We start from the raw sequence: 23,655 nt of genomic DNA on the forward strand, positions 1-23,655 counted from the left end.
TTCAACCAGTTCTCCGACTCTTTGTGATTCCATGGACTGTAGCCCACCGGGTTCCTCTGCCCATGGAATTTTCCAGGCAAGAACACTGGAGTGGGTTGCCATTTTCTACTTCAGGAGATTTTCCCAACCCAGGGATTGAACTCGCGTCTCTTGCATCTCCTGCACTGGCAGGTGGATTCTTTATCCCTTAGTGCCACCTGGGAAACCCACGTTACTGATACCACCCCTTAACCATCTCCCTGTCCTCGCCTCCCCTTACTCCAGTCCACTTCCTACAGTGAAGCCAACCGGATTTCTTTCAAAAGCCCAACTTTATGCAGAATTCTGATAGGTTTAATGAAAATAAATGATTTCAAACAACATACAAAATAATATTTGAGACTAAGAAGAGTAGAAAAGTATTTTAGAAAAGATTTGTAAGGGGAAATTTATAAAATTTGCAAACTTAGAAATATCACAATAAAAGAGTTATATAAAGAGACATAAAATATGTATAAGAAATACATAATAATAGACAAGTAGGTCAGGGAGACAAAATAGAATCAAGAAATAGATTTACCTTCATATATGTGTATACACACACACACATATATACATATATAGTATATATGTAAGTCCATATATATCTACTTTTATATATCTATTATGTTTTTAGTATATTTAAATCAAAGTCATATATTTAAACTTTAATTCAGTCAGGAAAAGATGGTTTATTTAAAAGATGATGTTGATATAACTGAAAATCTATTTGGAAGAACGAAGCTAAAGCTCAATCTCTATATCTTACCATATGTTAATAAAAATTCCCTTTGGATCAGAGACTTAATTACTTAAAAATTAAAATATCACCAAAAAAAAAATCAAGAGAGTATCTTTTAGCCTTGAATAGGAGAAACTTTCATATTCAAAACTGGACACTCATACCTATGGCTTATTCATTGTCTGAATCATATTCATTGATATATGACAGAAACCAATAAAATATTGTAAAGCGATTATCCTCCAATTAAAAATACATTAAAAAAAATGGACACTCAGAGGCCTAAAAGGCAGTTTTATAAAATTTAAATAACATTTATTTCCTAAAAAAATTTCTTTTAATTGGGATAGAGTTGCAACTCTATGTTAGTTTTTGCTTTAGTTAGTTTTAACTTTATGTTAGTTTTGCTGCACAACAAAGTGAATCAGCTATATTATACATACACTTCCTCCCGTGTGGACCGCCTTCCCGTCCCAGTCATCTAGGTGACAGCAGAGCACTGAGCTAAGCTCCTTGTAAAAGGCAGTTTGACTATATAAACATGTAAAGCTTTCTATGGCAAAAATAGTAAACGAATGACAAAAGGTAGGCTGGGAAAGGTAATAGCGACACGTAACAAATGAAGAACTAATATGCTCAATACTAACGGCAGCTACAAGTTGTTAACAAGATGACAGAGAAACTAGCACAAATGTAAAATGTTATAAACAGGTGAGTCACAGAAAATGGCCAATAAACATATTAAAATATTCAATCTTAAAAAAAAATAAAATAAAATATTCAATCTTGGTAATTTACATGGAAATACCAATTCAAACATAGTTCAACCTCCTGCTACACCCACCTCCGGGTAATATTAAAAACCAATAATATCAAGAGAAAATTGGGGGAAAGCAGATGCTTTCAGTCATTGCTGGTGGGTGTGAATAGCAGTAATCTTTTGATAGTGTAATGGGGCATCTTCTGTTCAAAATGAAAACGCATCTATCCCTGGACCCAACAACCCTATTTTCTGACATTCTCTTATAAAGTGGAAATGAAAGTGAAGTCGCTCAGTCATGTCCGACTCTTTGCGACCTCATGGACTGTAGCCTACCAGGCTCCTCCACCCATGGGATTTTCCAGGCAAGAATACTGGAGTGGGTTGCCATTTCCTTCTCCAGGAGATCTTTCCAACCCAGGGATTGAACCCAAGTCTCTCACATTATAGGCAGACGCTTTACCGTCTGATCCACCAGGGAAGACATTCTTTTATAAGCTCAGGCAAAGCAGCGTTGCTTGAATGACTAAAGCTTGAAAGAGCCTGTGTGCCCATCAGTAAGGGCACTGTTTGATAAGTCAGTTTGTCCACACTCTCATTCCCAGAGCAAGTGAATAGGAGGATTTGGATCCATCCACCTACCAAGTGTTTACTGAGGACACACTGTGTGCGGGCACTGGTCTAGTCACCAGGGGTACAGCAGAGAGCAAACGAAAGTCACGGCCCCAGGGAGATTACAGTCTAATGGGTGGAGGGTCAGGAAACACCTCTCTAAGGAGGTGACGTTAGAGGTGAGCTGTGAGGGAAGGAGGGAGCCAGACAGGTAGTGATTGACATGTGTAAAGTGAGGAAAAACACAAGATGCTGAGCAACATGCATAGTATGATCCTTTCTAGAGGAAAAGTATAATCTATGTTGGTATACTTTCACAAGAGAAATTTGCAGAAGAAACCTTCTACGCTGTTAGCACTGGTAACTGGAGTTGGAGGTGAAGTGAGGAGAGGGTGGGGAATAAGAGAGTGTTACCTTCGGGTTTACATGCTGGGGTGGTTTTAATTGCTATAAAATAAAGGGGAGATCCCCACACTTCGGGGAGGGGACTGGTTTTGTTTTGTTGTTTGCTACTCACAGAAACCTCCTTTCACTTCCCCTGACACCTACAGTACATGCCTACCATTGCTCCACTGAGAAGGTGTCCATCTCCTCTATTAGACTCTGGGCTGAGATTATGGCTATTCTACACAGAAATGTGTAGAAAGGTAAAACAGCTGGTTAGGTAATTGGATCAGTGACATATTCTCATTTTACAGATTAACTACTACCAAGTTAACTGCTAACTAGGAGAGAAATAGGGTCAACCCAGATCAAAGACAGAACTGAAGTCTTGGTCCAGTGTTTGTTTTTTTAACCATCTCCTTCCCCTCTGCTCTGTCAAAACCTAAATACTGAGTCTCTAGTGAAGAAAAAGAAAACAAAGGTAAATAATAATAATAATTTAAAAAGCCCTACTATAGAAAAAACAGAAAGGAATCAAAAAGTTTGTTCAGGAAAATATTCTGGGCAAGTTTTCACCTATTCAGCACTTGACAGAGAATAAAAGTTTCCATTCAGAGCAGATATATTTCCTTTCCCGTGATTTGGCTTATTTTAAAAAGTCTGAATTCCCAGAGTTCATAATGTCTGCTCCAACTGAGAAAGTTCTGATAGTTTGTTTCAATTGCTGTGCAACTCCTCACCATCAGCTAAGTAGATTCTTTTTTCCTTCAGTTTCAAAGCTATGATTATGTCCTCCTGTAGAAATGGCTTAGGATTCCACATAGTGCAAGCAATTTACATGGACTCTGCTATGAAATTACACACTTCAAACAAGACAGATGTCCTAACCTGGAATGTAACAAGTGTGTATCCTGTGAGTATTAAGCTTACTCCAATCAGTCTGGACCCACCGGAAGGAGTAAGGCATCTTTCTGGGGACTTGTGATAATGTGTACTTCTTAGCTGTTTGTGTTTTTGACTGTTGTGGGTGTGTGCATGTACATTTGTGAGGAGTTAGAGTCGCTTGGACAGCACAGAGATCAAACTAGTCAATTCTAAAGGAAATCAACCCTGAATGCTCATTGGCAGAACTGATGCTGAAGCTGAAGCTCCAATACTTCGGCCACCTGATGCGAAGAGTCGACTCACTGGAAAAGACCCTGATGCTGGGAGAGACAGAAGGCAAAAGGAGAAGAGGGAAGCAGAGGATGAGATGCTTGGATGGCATCACCGATTCAGTGGACATGATCTTGGACAAACTCGGAGATAGTGAGGGACAGGGAAGCCTGGCATGCTGCAGTCCACGGGTTGCAAAGAGTTGGACATGATTTAGTGACTGAAAAACAGCAACAAGGTAGAGACGGATATTTTGCCCCTGGAAACAAATGCAGTGGGTTTACAAAGAACTGCCACCTGGTGTAATGGAGGTCACTTTGTCACACTTAGGCCACATTACCTTGTGTGAAGCACTAAGGCAACTCCAAATAGATGAGGTGTACCCATCAGATGCAGCAAATGACTGGTAAATGGAGAAGCTTCATGCTTAATTTCTGACATCTTTTAGGATTTGCCAGTGACTCAGGGACCCTCTGTGTTGTACCCAATCTCTTTTAAAGCTGTTAGCAATTCCTCTGTCACCTAGCTCCCAGAGCAGTGTGCCCCCAAACTGGCCACATCAGAAGTAACACCAGTGTTATGTGTTAATAGCAGAGACTCCCGGGCTTCTGTAGTGGAGATTCTGAGTTGGGAGCCCAGGGATGGAACCTGAAACTTCCCTACTCAACTCAGGTGACTTTATGACTTGACATACTTGAGAAGCAAAGTCTTAGTAGACTCTTACCCTGTATCTGTTTTTAAGTATCCAGACTCCAAATTATTAAAAACATGACAACAGGATCCCATGAAAAACAAGGACATTTCAATATGAGAAGAGGTACTTATGGGGGAACAATAAATATCTATTAGTTTTAAATGATTTTTAAAAAGATATACTAAACCACTCCATAGCTATAGAATTAAAGGAGACAAGGACATAAAAATTATTAAGAGCTTCTTACTTTTCAGGGTGATTCTAATGCCTGCACAATGAAAGGACCTTGGAATCCCTCTCTTTCTTTAAATCTGTTACTAGTAAAGTTTTTTTTTTTTTTCCCCTCTCTCTCTTACATATATGGACATCAAAGGGAAAAGAGAGAGGTGAGTTCTGAAATAGGTTTGGCCAGGAGGAAGGTTAAAATTTACACTTACTGCATGTCTGCTTTGTGGCAGGTCAATTACTATTTTGCCCACATAGCACTTTGGTGAAGTAAGTGTCTGAAGTTCAGAGAGGTTAAGTGACTTGCCCAAATTAACTTAGCTGGTCTGCTTTCGAGCTAAGACGCAGGTGGGAGAAAGGACAAAACCATGCAGACCATGGACATCAACCACTATTTGACACAATGTCTTTGCAGGCTAGCTGGCACATGGGTTGCTGCTGCTGCTCTTTAGTTACTAAGTCGTGTCCTACTCTTTGCAACCCCATGGACTGTAGCCCACCAGGCTCCTCTGTCCATGGGATTTCCCAGGCAAGAATACTGGAGTGGCTGTGGGTTGCCATTTCATTCTCCAGGGCATCTTCCTGACCTAGGAATCAAACCTGCATCTCCTGCTTGCCAGGCAGATTCTTTAACACTGAACCACTAGTTAGTGGTCGATAAATGGGTAAATAGTGGATAGATAATGAGCAGTGAATAGATAATGATAAGTGGACGAGTAGTGGATATCAGCTTTCCTGATAGCTCAATTGGTCAAGAATCCGCCTGTGATGCAAGAAACCCCAGTTCGATTCCTGGGTCAGGAAGATCCCCTGGAGAAGGGAAAGGCTACCCACTCCAGTATTCTGGCCTGGAGAATTCCACTGACTGTATAGTCCATGGGGTCACAAAGAATCGGACACAACTGAGTGACTTTAACTTAGTGGGTAGATATACAAACACCCTGATCCAAAAGATGACATAACTTCTTATTGGCTCACTCCAGAAGCAGAAAGTTCTGATGACAGTGGAATAAGAAATGGAAGCTAATGTTCTATAGCATTCTTGCCTCGCTGATGAATGATAAATTTCTTAAGTACCTTGTAACTCATTTAGTTTCCTTCTTGGTAAAAGGTGTGACAGGATTCTCTGTAACTGAGATTTTGCAACAGAGCAAGAAGGATCATAAAATGCTTTGCAAATATGAATGCTTATGAAGGTCATAATACAATGAATCATAAATAACAGAATTGAAATCACATTCCCACGAAATAAGTTTTTCTTAAAGCATTTAAACCATCACCTTGATCAGTTTGGCCTCACTCTTACAAGCATGTCATAAATGTCTTGATAACTTGGTTAAATGAGTCCATGACTCTCTTTCCTGTATGGAATCTGTTTTCTAAAGGCCGTTTGTGATCTGCAGGTTTGAGTGTGAATAGTCTATAAAAGGAATACAAGCTAAAGGTTTCACAAAGGATGATTTTTGTATCTGGGGTTTCATTTCTGGTCATATGAATGTTCTCTTAGCTTGCTCTTCTAAGAATGGAGTATTTAATAATGAGTGGTGGGAAAAAATGGAGTCTTAGAATATCAGAATTCAAAAGGGCAGGCTAGCTCATATGGGTCTGTGGAAAGTTTTTGTAGACAGCTATCTTAGGTTCAAATCCAGTTCTCAAACCAGTGAGCTTGCACTTTGGACAGATTCCTGAACTCTGAGCCCTACATTACTGGTTTATAACATCAGGATAAGAAATTTTCCTCTGCAGTAGATATGACAAATAAATGATACAAAACCACCTGCACAGTTCTGTTGACATAACTTAGGTTGCATATTCCTTCCAAGGTCACACAACCTTGGAGATAGAGGAGAGCCACAGAGCCTGCCTTTGGCAGATCTAAGTTTGGATTTCTTTTAAAGAAAAATCACACTATTTCTGTTTTGCACCTCTACAAGTGTATAAATCAGAACTGCTATCAGTTTTTAAGAGAAAATTTCACCAATAACAGAAAATTAAGTAGCAGATAAATTGGGGGAAAGGAGGGAAATAAAAGATAAACTTATAGTATTTAACTCTGGCTATAAAATTTGGTGGCTCAGACAGTAAAGAATCTGCCTGCAATTCAGGAGACCCAGGTTCAATCCCTGGGTAAGGAAGATATGTGGAGAAGGGAATGACTACCCACTCCAGTATTCTTGCCTGCAGAATTCCATGGATAGAGGACCCCAGTCAGGCAACTGTCCATGGGGTCACAAAGAGTCAGACGTGACTGAGCAACTAATATTTTTTTCATAGACTATGGGGAGCAATAGCACACGTGTAATATACTCACTGAAATATTTCAGAAAATTATAGACATTCATTTCTTGGAACTAATGTTCAGCTCCATCTGAACATGCAACTTTTGGAACAAGCCCTCCATGAGGTTAGAGGAAAAACCCCTCAAATTATATATTTGACTCTTCTTCCTCAAAGGAAACACAGTAGGAACTTTTTCAATTTTTATTTTGGAAAACTTAGATTCATGGGAAGTTGCAAAGACAGTACAGAAAGGTCCCATAATTTCAGCAATTTAACTCATTGAACTCTGGCATCTGCTATTCATCTGTCTGGGTCAGCATTATTTTACACCAAGGTAGAGATCTTTGTTATTCAGATTTGCACAAGTAATTGAGGGCTAATGATGCAGAATGTCTGGAAATAATGACATATCTGTTTGTTTTTCCCTCCAGGTTTAGCAATCCCTATAATTTCTAATGACCCTATATCTTGAAGTTAATTTTTAGAAAACTAATTTCTAACCGTTACATGCCCTTTTCCTGCTTCCCAGACCTCCTCTCCTCATTTGTGGCATCCGTTCGTTTAGAAGTTGTTTTCTCTCTTAGGTATGGGTCACTGAATTACTGAGGAAATATATCACCAAGAGTGGCAGCACATGCCTGGATAAAAGTCATTTATTTCTTCTTTCAGTCAACAAATTATGATGAAGAGACAACACTGCTAAGAGCTGTTACGTACATGGGGCATAATGACTGTCACCAGAGCACTCTCTGCACGCATGAACGTTAGAGTCCACCATGAAGAGAGCAAAGCTCAAAGCTGCTTACAGAAGAAGACAGGCCAGGTGCCGTCGACTATTTACCAGGTGGATCTAACTTGGACTGGGCTTTAGGGAATGCTTCCTGGAGGAAGAGAAGTGAGGGAGGGCATGTTTGGCCACGCTGGAATAATCTGTTTTCTGCTATGACTGCAGAAGCCTCATATTCGTTGCATCTGCTTCTCCATGTTATTTTCTAGAAAAATATTCTTCCACATTAGATTACTTTTCTATTTATGTAAATAAAAAGCCTTTTAAGCAATTAGCCCCCTTACATAACTTTCCTCAACCCTCCTTTTAACCGTTGGTACTATATCCAGACAAGAAACAATGAATACAATCCTATCTTCAAAATCAGGATCGGATATAATGTCTTAAAGCTAAAGACCAATCGGTAACTCAGCATGTGGCACAAACATGTAAGTGCACTGTGCTCCGAGGGGCCTAGACCTGCAGTGTCCACAAGTCAGCCTCATTCACACCGACACTGAAGGTGATGCAGGATATGGGCCAGTCTCTCACAGTCCTTGACTGTCCCTGGAGGGCGCTGAGCCACCCCCTCCTTCCTCCCCGCCTGACATGTGTGACAGGATGTCTGAGGTCAGTTTTGGACCCAATAATGGTTCATTAAGACATGGAATTGCTAGCAAGTCCATTACATAGATGTGTATAAAACTTGGCATTGGTACTGCTCATCTGCTTTGGTCCTGTGTTTATTCCCTGACTAGCAGGGGTGATGGAACTGCTCTGGTCTAGTCAAGTACATGGTGGGCATCATTCCATTGATTTAAAGGAACATTTATATGGCAATGAACTGAGAGCAAATTACTATTGTGTTATGGTTCAACTGATAGATTTTAGCATGCTTTTCCTATTTTTTTTTTTTTTTTTACACTCCAACCACAGTCTATTTTTTTTTTTTTCTTTGCACTTCAACCACAGCCCTGATTTGGTTAAGTTCAGTTTTCACTTTTTCCTCCAGAATTTTTCAAAATCAGTAACAGATTTCTCCAACAGGTGGTGCTGTGTGCAACATAAAGCTACATACTCCACTTCGCAGTGCTCAACTGATTCTATGATCTAACTTGACAATTTAAGATCACTGTTTGGTCTCATGGCTGATAAAGTAAAAATAAGTTCAACTGAAAAGAACAAAAGTAGCAATTTTTAACTGAAAAGCATGTTTCTAAAATATGATTGATATAGTTAGACAATAAATTATGGACATTTTATTTTCTGTTAAGCTACATAATTAGTATAAATTTTCCATTCCTGCTTCCATTTGTAGTAAAACAGTATATGTAATTATTTAATCTAAAATGTATTACCATAAAATTTCACTTGCTCTCATCTGAACATTAAGCAGTGTTAACAAGTGAGGAAATATTTTCCTAGTGCTGTAATACTGTTTGGAGAACTTCGGCAACATTTTGTTCCAATACAGTGATTGGGATTTTAAAATAATAGCAAAATTCACATATCTTCAAAGCATGCTTTTGATAGGTAGTAATGATTTTGATTTTAAAATCTAATAGATTTTAGACCTAATATGTATAAATCAAAATCTACTACTGTCCATGGTAGTGCTGTCTAAAAAAATTTAATGCATGCCATATATATAAGTTTAAAAAATTTATAGCCACACTGAAAAATAAAAAAGGAATAGGTGAAATTATTTTTTTTTTAGGTGAAATTATTTTTAACAGTATGTTTTTTTATTTCAGTATACCCCAAATGTTACCATTTCAACATTCAATTAATATAGAAATTATAAATGAGATATATATTGGGGGGTACTAAATCTTCATATATCTGGTATATTTTATATTTATATTTACAGCACATCTCAGTTTGTATTAGCCCTATTTCAAGTGTTCTCTGGCCACAAGTAGCTAGTGGCTACTGTACTGGTCAGTCCAGGACTGAGCATTTCTCAAACTCCTCAATTCTTAAGACCTCTAAGGAGGAAGGATTCTTTTACTAATAAATATTACTCCCAGGTCCAGTATAACCACAAACTATACAACATCCCTTTGGGGTCTGACTTTAGAGACATTTATTCTACTTATTTTATTGAACTTTAGTTGATTTATAATGTGCTAGTTTCTGCTATACATCAAAGTGATTCAGACAGATATATATATATTGTTTTTCATATTCTTTTCCATTATAGTCTATTATAGGATATTGAGTATAGTTCCCTGTACTATATAGTAGGACCTTATTGTTTATCTACTCTATACATATAGTAGCTTGTATATGCTAATCCCAAGCTCCTAATCCAACCCTCTCCCCATATCCCCTCTCACCGGAAGCACAATTTTAAACATGGTGAATTGAACTTTGTTAGTTTAATTCAAGAAAGGTTTTAATTAAACTTTCAAAGTGGATTCAATTTGCTGCACTTGAAAGATGATGCTTTTGCAGGGGCAGAATGAGTACTTTTCTTTTGCGGTACCTTTTTCTCTCCCGAGAAAACACCAGTGAACAAGTGCTAGAACAAGATTTAAGTCTGCAGCCAAATAGAAAAGTGGCTCCTGCTACATGATACCTTAGTGGTAAGAGCAGGTTCTTCACACCCAGACCAACTGTCCTCTGTGTTATTCTAGCCTCTTATTTCAGTATAACTCTGCTAACACACCTGCTTCACTAGCATAATTACTGACACCTTTGTCCCTGAGCTTGGTAGTGCCACAAAGAACTCTTGATTCCATCTTATTCTGCAGTGACTGTCTTTCCTGAATACACACCATGTCTTTTGGAATCATACAAGAATTAAGAGGGTACCTTGATTCATAGTGGAAAATTTAAATAGCAACTGACATTTCTGTCACCTTTTGTTGCATACAAAGCACTTTTATAGGCATCCTCTAGCCACTGGACTGGAAAAGGTTTTCATTCCAATCCCAAAGAAGGGCAATGCCAAAGAATGTTAAAACTACCATACAATTGCACTCATTTCACATTAAGGTTATGCTCAAAATTCTTCAAGCTAGGCTTCAGCAGTATGTGAACTGAGAACTTTCAGATGTAAAATATGGGTTTAGAATAGGCAGAGGAACCAGAGATCAAATTGCCAACATTTGTTAGAGCATAGAGAAAGCAAGGGAATTCCAGAAACACATCTACTTCTGCTTCACTGACTATGCTAAAGCCTTAAACTTTGACTTTGTGGATCACAACAAACGTTGGGAAATTCTTAAAGAAATGGGAATACCAGACCACCTTAGCTGCCTCCTGAGAACCGGTGTGCAGATCAAGAAGCAACAGGTAGAACTGGACATGGAGCAACTGACTGTTTCAAAGTTGGGAAAGGAGTACAACTAGGCTGTATATTGTCACACTGCTGATTTAACTTATATTCAGAGTATATCATGCAAAATGCCAGGCTGGATGAATCACAAGCTGGAATCAAGACTGCTGAGAGAAATACTGACAACCTCAGATATGCAGATGATACCATTCTAATGGCAGAAAGCGAAGAGGAACTAAAGAGCCTCTTGATGATGGTGAAAGAGGAGAGTGAAAAAAACTGGTTTGAAACTCAACATTAAAAAAAAAAAAACTAAGATCATGGCATCTGGTCCCATCACTTCATGGCAAATAGAAGGGGAAAAAGCGGAAGCAGTGACAAGTTTTTTTTTTCCCTTGGGTTTTAAAATCACTGCAGATGGTGACTGTAGTCATGAAATTAAAAGACACCTGCTCCTTGGAAGGAAAGCTATGACAAATGTAAACAGTGTATTAAGAAGCAGAGATGTCACTTTGCTGACAAAGGTCCATATAGTCAAAGCTATGATTTTTCCAGTGGTCATGTACTGATGTGAGAGCTGGACCATAAATAAGGCTGAGCTCCGAAGAATTGATGCTTTCAAATTGTGGTGCTGGAGAAGACTCTTAAGAGTCTCTTGGACTGCAAGGAGATCCAACCAGTTAATCTTAAAGGAATCAACCCTGAATATTCATTCGAAGGAGTGATGCTGAAACTGATACTCCAATACTTTGGCCACCCAATGCGAAGAGCTGACTTAGTAGAAAAGACGATGATGCTGGGAAAGACTGAAGACAGGAGAAGGGGGGCGGCAGAGGATGAGATAGTTAGATAGCATTACTGACTCAATGGACATGAATTTGGGTAAACTCCAGGAGATAGTGGAAAACAATGCAGCCTAGCAGGCTACAGTGCATGTGGTCACAAACAGTTGGACATGACTTAGCGACTGAATAACAGTAAGGCATCCTTCATTTGAGAAGATACAGAGGTGAGGGAGTATTATAGAAAAACAACTAGATTTAGAGTCCAAATTTTGGAAGTCTAGATCTATCAACTTACTCTTCCCCTGAATGGGTGGTGGTGATGGGATTCCACTAGCCCTGGTGGTGCCCTTGTGCAATTTGGAAAAGGGCATCCACTTGGAGTGGACACAGGCCTCCATGTATGTAGCGTGGTAACTAGACAGTAGTTTTGAAAAAAAAAATTAGATAAAAATGACCTTTTGTCCTCAAGGCCAGTGTCAGAGCAGATGACTTGGCAGGTTGCAGAGGCAAGATTTCTACCCCTGCTTGCTCTTCTGCCCAACTGTATGTACATGGCAACTGTGTGTACAGCTGACTTTGAGTGTGGTTCTCAAGTGTCAGACATTGTGCTATGAAATTTACATACTTCAGCTCATCCATTCCCCAATTAGTTCTCCACGAGGTTAGAGAGACTTAGGGTTAGTAAGTGGTGGAGCCAGGACAGGAATTCCAGTCTGTGTGACAGCCGCGGTTCATAACCCTAATGACCAAACTATACATTGTGCAAATTATCCTCCTCTTTGGACTTGCCTTTCTCTGAAGTTACAATTTGATTGTGCACACTAAAAGGTTTTGCAAGTTTTAAAAATACTATAGAACCATACTCTAATCTTTATGATTGTGTTGCTTAGAAGAAAAAAAAAAATATATATATATATAATCAAAATACTGATCAAAATACTGGCCAAGATGCTTTCTAAACACTTGGGTTTTAAGATTTTCAGAGAAGGGGGTACACTAGGACTAGTTATAAAAGTAGAATATAGGTTAGTTATAAAGTAACATAGAATTCATTTATGGAAAAGAGGGTTAAAATGAGACATTTATAATGAGACAGGTATTATCAAGGATCACTTCCCATAGATGACAGATAAGGCTTAATTGTTACAAACTGAGGAAATTAATAGGTTAAATAAAGCTATAGTAGGAAGACTTATCTCTTTTTTCCTTTAAGGATGGTCACTGGCTTATTTTATATACTATTTTTATCTTGCTAATTAACAGCTACTCAGGAGACAGAGTGGAGAAAGTAGAAAATAACATGAAACCTCAGGCTTTACTTTCCATAAGAACTCTGACTGGTTGGACCTTGAAGGAAAAAGAAGGGTTAGATTTATAAAGACAGACTGATGTTTATTTTTGCCTGATTTTCGGGGAGGGAGGTTCCAGTAAAAATGAAGTTTCTTTGGGGACAGAACAAGAGTGGTGGTAAGTGGTTCTTGAGCTGGGTATGAAATCTGATCAATTATGCTTCAGTTATAAAATGTGTGTCTTTGTGCACCCCAATGTTCATCGCAGCACTGTTTACAATTGCCAGGGCATGGAAGCAGCCTAGATGCCCATCAGCAGACGAATGGATAAGGAAGCTATGGTACATATACACAATGGAATATTACTCAGCCATTAAAAAGAATTCATTTGAATCAGTTCTAATGAGATGGATGAAACTGGAGCCCATTATACAAAGTGAAGTAAGCCAGAAAGATAAAGAACATTACAGCATACTAACACATATATATGGAATTTAGAAAGATGGTAATGATAACCCTATATGCAAAACAGAAAAAGAGACACAGATGTACAGAACAGACTTTTGGACTCTGTGGGAGAAGGCGAGGGTGGGATGTTCTGAGAGAATAGCATTGAAACAAGTATACTATCAAGAGTGAAACAGATCACCAGCCCAGGTTGGATGCATGAGACAAGTGCTCAGGCCTGGTGCACTGGGAAGACCCAGAGGGATGGGATGGGGAGGGAGGCGGGAGGGGGGATCGGGATGGGGAACACATGTAAATCCATGGCTGATTCATGTCAATGTATGGCAAAAACCACTACAATATTGTAAAGTCATTAGCCTCCAACTAATAAAAATAAATGAAAAAAAATGTGTGTCTTGGTTCCTTCATTATTATTACTTTTAAATTTAATAATAATCTTCATTTTTCCTGTTGTGGCCTCCAGTGCTTGATTTTTGTAAACTTGGAAGTACTTACATTTCCTTTTAACTGTCTAAAATGGAACCAGAGTTTATCTGGTCTTTAAAAATGTAGCAAAGAAACTCTATCCACTATTTCCAAGATAACATGTAGAATCCAGGACAGAGAGCTGCATCACTGTATCTTTAAAACATCACACAGATGCCCTTAGTATGGTAGTGCTTGGGGAGTCAGTTGTCTAAGCAAAGATAGGAAGACTTCCTATTTGAAAATTAGCTTATTGAAAACAAAATGAAGACATGTCAGCATGAAATCTTGGAAATTCATTCCATCAAGAAACTTTAAAATAAAAATTAAAAAAAAAAAAATCTGCTTGCGCCTGATAGGATATATTATAATCTGTGCTCAAAAATGAAAAACATACTACTAGAATCCACAATGGTGGCTACTTGTGGTTAATATAAAAAATTAAAAATTACCTTCCTCACTTGCTCTAGTCACATTTCAGGTACTTAAGATTTACATGTGACTAGTGACGCTAGTAAAGTAATGCTCAAAATTCTCCAAGCCAGGCTTCAGCAATACGTGAACTGTGAACTTCCAGATGTTCAAGCTGGTTTTAGAAAAGGCAGAGGAACCAGAGATCAAATTGCCAACATCCGCTGGATCATCAAAAAAGCAAGAGAGTTCCAGAAAAACATCCATTTCTGCTTTATTGACTATGCCAAAGCCTTTGACTATGTGGATCACAATAAACTGTGGAAAATTCTGAAAGAGATGGGAATACCAGACGACCTGACCTGCCTCCTGAGAAATCTGTGTGCAGGTCAGGAAGCAACAGTTAGAACTGGACATGGAATAACAGACTGGTTCCAAATAGGAAAAGGAGTATGTCAAGGCTGTATATTGTCACCCTGCTTATTTAACTTATATGCAGAGTACATCATGAGAAACACTGAGCTGGAAGAAGCACAAGCTGGAATCAAGATTGCTGGGAGAAATATCAATAACCTCAGATATGCAGATGACACCACCCTTATGGCAGAAAGTGAAGAGGAGCTAGAAAGCCTCTTGATGAAAGTGAAAGAGGAGAGTGAAAAAGTTGGCTTAAAGCTCAACATTCAGAAAACTAAGATCATGGCATCTGGTCCCATAACTTCATGGCAAATAGATGGGGAAACAGTGTCAGACTTTATTTTTCTGGGCTCCAAAATCACTGCAGATGGTGACTGCAGCCATGAAATTAAAAGATGCTTACTCCTTGGAAGGAAAGTTATGACCAACCTAGATAGCATATTAAAAAGCAGAGACAAAAATTACTTTGCCAACAAAGGTCCGTCTAGTCAAGGCTATGGTTTTTCCAGTGGTCATGTATGGATGTGAGAGTTGGACTGTGAAGAAAGCTGAGAACCAAAGAATTGATGCTTTTGAGCTGTGGTGTTGGAGAAGACTCTTGAGAGTCCCTTGGACTACAAGGAGATCCAACCAGTCCATCTTAAAGGAGATCAGTCCTGGGTGTTCATTGGAAGGCCTAATGCTGAAGCTGTAACTTCAATACTTTGGCCACCTCATGCAAAGAGTTGACTCACTGGAAAAGACCCTGATGCCGGGAGGGATTGGGGGCAGGAGGAGAAGGGGACGGCAGAGGATGAGATGGTTGGATGGCATCACCGACTCGATGGACATGGGTTTGGGTAGACTCTGGGAGTTGGTGATGGACAGGGAGGCCTGGTGTGCTGTGATTCATGGGGTCGCAAAGAGTCGGACATGAATGAGCGACTGAACTGACTAACTGAGTGATTACTGTAGGATTGCACAGGTATGGAATATCTTCCATCATTATAGAAAATTCCACTGGACAACATTCTCTTAGAATATTCAACATTCTTCCTAAAATATTGCTACTTTCTCAGAACTGTCCTCAAAGTAAATGTTCCCCTTTAACTCTCCCCCCTGGAGATTAACATCAGTGAAGTTTAGGGTAGAAGAAATAGACTGAGGTGAACTTTCCTCTAGAGCTACATATTATGCTGTGGCTCCTTCTCCTGCCCACGCTCCAGGACTGGGTGTGTGTCTAAGTGAGCACTGGACCCAGTACTGGGGGCTCAGACATTATCAGACACATACCCTGCTCTCAGCAGCTTACATCATCAAGGTAGCTATTGGTTAAAATAAAATCCTTGTGTAGAGGATTCTACCTTAAAAAAACTAGTAATCAACAACAGCATTTAAGAAATACTGGATACATGAAAATATTTCTATACTTTATTTTCCTTAAAACAAACAAACAACTATCCTTTTTGAAAAACCCATTTATCTTATTCTCTCCATTTCTTTTACCTGAATCATCCATATTCTTTTACTCTTTTCAAAACACTAATTCAGTTCTTTCCTTTAGTATTTATTCTTTTTAAAACCTTTGATTGTGTTTTCTTGTAAATTTCCATACAAAAGAATGACTATACCTCATGCTGTAAAATAAATTAAGGTAATAAAATAATAAAAATCAGAAATCTTAATCACCACTGCATGTTCCCATCCATCAGAAATTATCTGAAGTTGTGTATGGTATAGGATATAAATATCAATATTATATATAAACATTTACTATATACTTATTACATGTATAACATTTAAAGTGACTATTCTCGATCTTGAAATCTAGAGGTCTGTAGGAATTTTTCTTTTTTAGGTTTATTTTCCTCTCCAAAGGACACACGATTCTAAAATAAGTGGAATAGTTAAAAGTTTTTGCAAACAGGTAGAATAGATTTCAACCCTGGTGCTGCTTCTTAGTTGGGGTAACCTTTTATAAATTACTTAACTTATTTGAACTTCAGTTCCCTCATCTATAAAGTAGGATTAAAATTACCTATCTTGCGGTAGTACGTGTTCATTTAAAATTTTAATATATAAATGCATTCATCAGTACCTCATGAATGTAGACTCTCAACAATGATTAGACTCCCTTACCCTGCTGTAAAGACATTTTAAAATTCTTGGCTGGCTGTGATTCACTGTGTCTTATACAAAATCTCTGGTATGATAATTTTTTTCTATAGAATGAATATAATAGTGATAATAGCTGATACTTATCAAGGGCTGAGTATGTAACAAGGGTTGTATTTGGAAAGTGCTTCACATAATGACTATTTTTTCTTAACAGCAGGCCTATGAAGTGAGGACGGTAATCTCCGTTTTGCAGAAGGAACAGAGGCTCATGGGGATCCAGGAGGTTGTCCATAGTCATTCCTCAGACACCCTCGAGTCTGTGTAGCTCCTTCATGCACACTTAACAACCAGGAGAGACTATGTTAGATGCTTTCCAAAAGCCAGTGAATTAAATGTGAAGGTAGTGAATTTTATAGTATGTGAATTATATCTCCAGTAAAAATGCTATATAAAACAGTTGCTGGATGTTTAGGGACTAGCAAGTTAGTATAAAGGTTAGCTTTCTTTATGGTGAGATTGCTCTACCTCTCTCTCTCTCTCTCTTTTTTTTAACATTTAAAAAAGAAAACACTATACCCACTCTCAAAACAAGTCTATTCATAATGTCTGCTAAGAAAAACTACTATGATTCTAAGGGTTAGCAGCCTGAAGAAGGTGTATATGAGAAAGTGACATGCTTGCTGTAGGCCAGTCTTACCAGATCAAGGAAAAAGACACTGGAAGCACCACAGACTCCAATCATTAGCCTGAACTTCATTTTTAAAAAAACTGATTAGAATCTAGGAGAAATTAAAAGTCTATAAGAATAATCTGGGAGAAGACTGAGATAAAAGAAAGGGGATGGAAATAATAATTCCCAAAACAAAAAGTAAACACTACCATATGATCCAGCAATCCCACTCCTGGAGAAAACAATAATTTGAAAAGATACATGTTCTCCAGTGTTCACTGCAGCACTATTTATCATAGCCAAGACATGGAGGCAACCCAAATGTCCATCGACAGAGGGATGGATAAAGAAGATGTCATATACATATGTCCAGTCACATGAATGGATCTAGAGATTGTCATACTGAGTGAAGCCAGAAAGACAAATATCATATTATATCACTTACATACATAGTCTAAAAAGGTACAAATGAATTTATCTGCAAAACAGAAATAGAGTCACAAATGTAGAAAACAAACTTACGGTTTCCAGGGAGTAATGGGGGGAGGGAAAAACTGAGAGACTGGGATGGACATATATACACTACAATACATAAAACAGATAACTACTGAGAACCTATTGTATAGCACAGGGAACTCTACTCAATACTCTGTAATGACCTATATGGGGAAAGAATTTTAAAGAGTCAATACATGTGTATGTATAAACTGATTCACTTTGCTGGACACCTGAAACTAACACAACATTGTAAGTCAAATATACTGCAATAACAGTTTTTTAAAAAGTGAATGTATTTTCTTAAAAACACTCTACATGCTTTGCATACCTTCCATTATTATTTTACCCTCTCTTTACACATTTTTGACTTAGAAAACTTTCTTAAGCTTTGGAAAGATTGATATAATTGATTTAAGACTGAGAGAATTATCAGAAACTTGTACATTAGTATTGGGATAGGATTAGTTTTTTAGATGAAATTGAACTTCATGCCTTAGACGTAGAAAACAACAACTGCTGAGGAACCCGATTCCCACTTTAAAATACAAATGAATGAAATTCGAGCACTGTTTCCTTTAGTCTGGTCATTCATTTAATTCTTGCCTACAGACATTTATAGAAACATGTAGTCATTGTAATTACCTTCATCCATGCCGTTAAGTAATTCAGTTAAATCTTCATTTTTACTGTCGAATTGATGCTCCTTCCATGTTTCACCATTTTCACTGCGAAGAACAATGAGCTCTCTCTCCTTGCCTCTCATAGACCCAAAGTGAGGGATTTCCACTATGACAGGGCTGGAAAAAAAGCCACATTATTTTGGTATCAAAAGAAATGTGTTTATAGTTTCATACTTTTTAAAATGTTTCACTGACAATATTTATTTGAAAATCAGAGGTGCCACTAAGGTTGGGAATGATTTCAAAGCTGCAGAATCATTTGCTAATTAAATAATATATTAGAAGCCTGAAAACATGCCATCATTCATTCATTCACAAACAATTCTTGGGGCCTATCATATGTTAGGCATTTGATTTAAAAGAGGGAAAATATTCAGCACACATTAGAAATCGAGGAATTGAAAGTTATTAAAATAGACCATAAGAAAGAAAGTTGGTCCGTTTTTAAGAACACAATAGGTATATTATACAAAACACTCATGATTTAAAAGGACACAGTCATTTCTTTAAAGAAATTTTGTAAATTATTTTGAAAGGTTACTGATTTTTTTTCCCCTTAGCAAGAAAACAATCAATATAACAATTCACTCCCTCCAACGGTCAGTTTTCATAACTTTCATGGCCTGTATAGTCAAGAGAGTTTCTTTAATTTTTAAGTTATGAAATGGGCAGCTTAATTTCCTCACTCTTGTAGGACTGCATAGGAATTAAACTCTCTGAAAAAGCACTATTGGTTTGAAATTGTCATATAACAATCTGTTAATCTTTGACAGTGTCCTTTTGCAAAAGAATGTAAAAAAATGGCTGCAAATTGAAGCTAGCCAATCAAGCAGAGGAATAATTCTGTTAAATTTTAAAGTAGGATAAATGCTAAAAAGGATGAATGGAAGTAAGCAGACCACAATCACACACAGTTTATGTAGCTGGATTGTGCAGCTTTATTTTATGACATTTAAGTAGACAGTATCATTATTCTCCTACAGAGGTTGTATGTAACCTCACCTCTTAGCCTATGTGATTATGTACAAGTGGGAACAGAAGGTACAGGCTTAAATAGGTAACAGCATAAAAAGTGATAGTAGTTGTAATGACCAAATGACATAAAACATATTAATATCTGAGTTATTACAAAAGCATTCACTTAAAATAGGATGATAGGTATGAAAAGTTTACTTTTGGCAAAATACTTATCATTAGTTAAAACTAAGGGTTTGAAAGATTTTTTATAATGCTTTTATTTTTTGATGGGTAAAAGCAGAATCAGCTATTCCTAACAGTAATTTCAAGAGTTATTAAGATGTTTACCATATTTTTAACCACACCTGGATCAGACATTATTTTTTTTTTGGGGGGGGGGAACTAGATACAATCTTTGCAGGTTGATGTATCAGATACTGTCACTGTAAATATTTAAGGAATGTGGCTTTGTGTATGACATTCAACAATACTGGAGAGAAGAAATGAATGAGGATCTGGGACCAAGGTGAAAGCCAAGCATAAGTTTTCATAACAGGTTTCTTCATGCAGACTGCCAAGGCCAACACACCAGTCAGACAGACAAGCAGACAGACGAACACCAACACATTTCAGCTTAAACAGAAGGAAACAAAACAATTTAATAACTTTAGTAAATATTCTACCTGCTGCCCATTTGGTTTTCTTTAAATATCTTGTATTCCCAACATTTTTTTCAAAATCAGTTTACTTATCGATGATTCTCCTTCTCAAAGTCCATAAAGTTTACTTAGTATGCAAAAGTACTTTTACAAAAATGTAACTCCACACACATACATATATATATACACACAGATATATATATATATATATATATATACACACACATATATATATCATTTATAGCAAATGTTGATTCAGAGTCTGCAAATACCTTCTCTTACACTGGGTTAAAATTAGACCTTCCGTCTATCTTAAAAACTACCATGATCAGTTGAAATATTTCAGATGAAAGTAAATTTTACAAAAGCACAAAGTTATGAAAGCAGAATGCTTGCAGTGAATTCCACATGCTTGAAAAGCACAAGAGAGGTAGCGGTGCTACATTAAGTCAAGCCACTATGATTTTTCTTTTTCTTTCAGTGACATCCATCAACTGAAAGCACTAAAAACTGAAAATAAAATTAAGACAAGAATAAGACCATGGGTGTGACAGAAAAAAATTGAAAATGGAAAAAGAATTGTAGACATTCTGTATCTTGTCTATAAAGATCCTACCCAATAAATTTTGTTCCTTGAGGCCCAAGCTGCAGGATTCGGCTAACCAAGCTCTCACCCTCATTTACAGGGGGAGGATTGGTGGGAAGATGCAGTTTACTGAATAACATCCATGCAGCAGGAAGAGAAACGAGAAGGGGAAACTGTGAACAAACTGTCAGTCATGACAGAGCCTGCCTGGTTTGCACCCAAGTGCCACCTCAGAAAATAAATTCATTTTTTTTTTCTCTTAAAGTCACAATGGATTGTTTCCCCCAAAATTATCATTAAGAAGACATGTACCCAAAATAGCCATTTATTCAATATGTCACATGTAAGAGTGGTGCCTTGACTTCCACGGGGGCTGCTGGGGTTCCGTGCACTCACTGAGCAGAAAACATGCTTCTCGGTTAGTAAAAGCTTTGACCAGCAAACTGAGTTAAGTAAGTGCCAGCCCACCAGCTTTGCACAGAATTACATAGCTTTGTGACCTTTGATTCTACACCAATGCTCTAATCGACCAAAATGGTCCAACTCAGCAGATTTAACAGTTAACTCAATAGATTCAATTTAATTGACAAGGGTAAAGAAAATCAAAGATGTGGTATAAGGGCCAAGATGAAAATCGACAAGATGACTTACCCTAAAAATTGTGCCCCTGCAGGACCCATTTCTACCAGTCTACTGGCTAATCCCTCTCCTTCCACCATGGGGGGTGGGTTGGCCAGTTTATGTCTCTTTACCAAACGGCAGGTGATGCGGGTGGGGGCCGTACACTTGCGTGGAGGAATGATAATCCTCATCCCGTGGTGACGGCTTCCCCTCATGGAGCCCCCTCGAGCATCCACCATAAAGCTAACCAGAAACCTGCAGAGGAAGATCAGAGGCCGAGTCAGGGAGAGACACAAACCATCTTCACAGTCAGTTTTGAAGTTACATGTTAAGGTGACAGACAAGGTCATTTCCTCTCTTTAAGAATAAACTGGAAGTAAATACCTCAAACATGCATTCGACTTGTGAACTGAGCAAAAGTGTAAAACACGACAATTTATTTTTGGTGGCAAATGGCCTCTGAACAGAAGTCAACCACTCTGTCGATGCTCAAACTAAAAGAATAGTGAATGTTTCAAAGCTGGAATAAAAACTGGCTATTAAGGACTGTCTTGCATTTAAAAGCAAAGTCCCCTAAACAAAACCACTGTATGTGGTTGCTGTGGGTGGTTTAAATTATATTCAAAGGGCCATTTGCTGACTATGGGATCTCTTCCCCCACCAGTTAAGATGAAACTCCACAGTATGTCTTAAGCGTGAACAACCCAGAAAATTAATGTATATTTAATCATACCGACACTCTAATTTTTACTATTTTCACAAAGCAGGAATGAATAAAAGCAGAAAGTGACTAAAGTTTTACTAAGGCAATTTTGATGGAAAGGGATTCAATCTTTTCAGTATCAATTTGGCTTTAAAAACTGTTTAAAATAACCTACATTTGAGTATCTGTACAGAAATGCAAAAATTGTTGAACTGACTTTTTAGAAAAACATCTCTATATAATTCTGTCATTGGCTGCTATATTAAAGCTAGGAAAGAAAAACTATCTGCTTGTGCTTGTAGCTATGAAGATGTAAAGAATTAACTGTCATATTTGGGTAGTATCTTTTAAAGTTTTTTATTGGCATATAGTTGAATTATAATGTGTTAATGTCTGCTGAACAAAAAAGTGATTCAGTTACACATATATATATATATTATTTTTCATATTCTTTTCCATTATGATTTATCACAGGTTACTGAATATAGTCCCCTGTGTTAGACAGTAGCAACTTGTTGTTTATCCATCCTATGTATAATAGTTTGCTAATCCCAAGCTTATTTGGGTAATATCTTGATTCCTATCATATGTTCATGAAAAAAAGACCTCCGTGACTCCTCCCACCTTTGTCACCGGCTTGTAAAGCACTCTAGTGAACATAAACCAATGAGCCCAACATATGGAGGAGTGCAAGTCAGACAGGGGAACAGAAACACATATTTTTACATTTTAGTTCTCACATATGAAAATATGCTCATTCGTGGAAGAGCACCAAATATTGATATTTAGAAAACTGTCTGAATATCTACAGTATTTGGTGTGTGTATGTGGGCGTGGGGGCGGACAATCCCATCCATCAAAATCCTCTACTGTTTACTCTTCTGTAAAACAGTTCTAACATCCCCTCAAATAGATTTCAGACTCTGCTTGGAGGTCTTAGCTGGAGACCCCTTCCTAAAGAGTAACCTCGTCAAAGAAGCAAATCAGCCCACCATCCCCATGGAGAGAGGCAGGTACATGGGGATCACCTTTCAGCCCAGCAGATTTTCAGAACCAACTGTGGTCATCTGTGAGGTGAGTCAACTTCATACCTTTTTGCTCATTTTGGATTTAGCCATTTTCCTCTGGATTAATTAATGGTTTTTATATGTTTTGATATTATTGTATCTACTTTGAAAGACTGGAATCACAGGGATATTCAAAGTATGAGGGCAAGAGACAGACCCCCTCAAAAACAGAACAAAACAAAAACCAAACTCCCTCCTATTCAAAAACAAAGATCCTTGTTCACTTGTACAAATGTCCAGATGAACTGTCTCCAGTGCTGAATGATCCAGGGCTCCCTTGCAGCTACTCTGGGAGCCTTCATTTCCTTAGACATGTACAAGCTTACCACTTTTTACCCAGTATTGAAGACAATGTGGCAATAT

The 23,655-nt window shown here is 37.9% G+C and overlaps 1 protein-coding gene across 4 annotated transcripts in view; it reads right to left on the bottom strand.

Annotated features, from left to right (window-relative positions):
* ANK3 (ankyrin 3) overlaps positions 1-23,655 on the bottom strand; it is a 365,593-nt gene that overhangs the window by 64,830 nt on the left and 277,108 nt on the right. For all 4 annotated transcript variants that reach the window (XM_043926997.1, XM_043926998.1, XM_043926999.1 and 1 more), the window contains 2 exons: positions 21,553-21,777; positions 18,662-18,816 (listed from right to left, as the gene is read on the bottom strand). In XM_043926997.1, coding sequence (XP_043782932.1) covers positions 18,662-18,816; positions 21,553-21,777 — 380 coding nt within the window. The remainder of the gene's footprint in view (positions 1-18,661; positions 18,817-21,552; positions 21,778-23,655) is intronic.

Source organism: Cervus elaphus, chromosome 15, assembly GCF_910594005.1.
Source record: "Cervus elaphus chromosome 15, mCerEla1.1, whole genome shotgun sequence".
Lineage (NCBI taxonomy): Eukaryota > Metazoa > Chordata > Mammalia > Artiodactyla > Cervidae > Cervus > Cervus elaphus.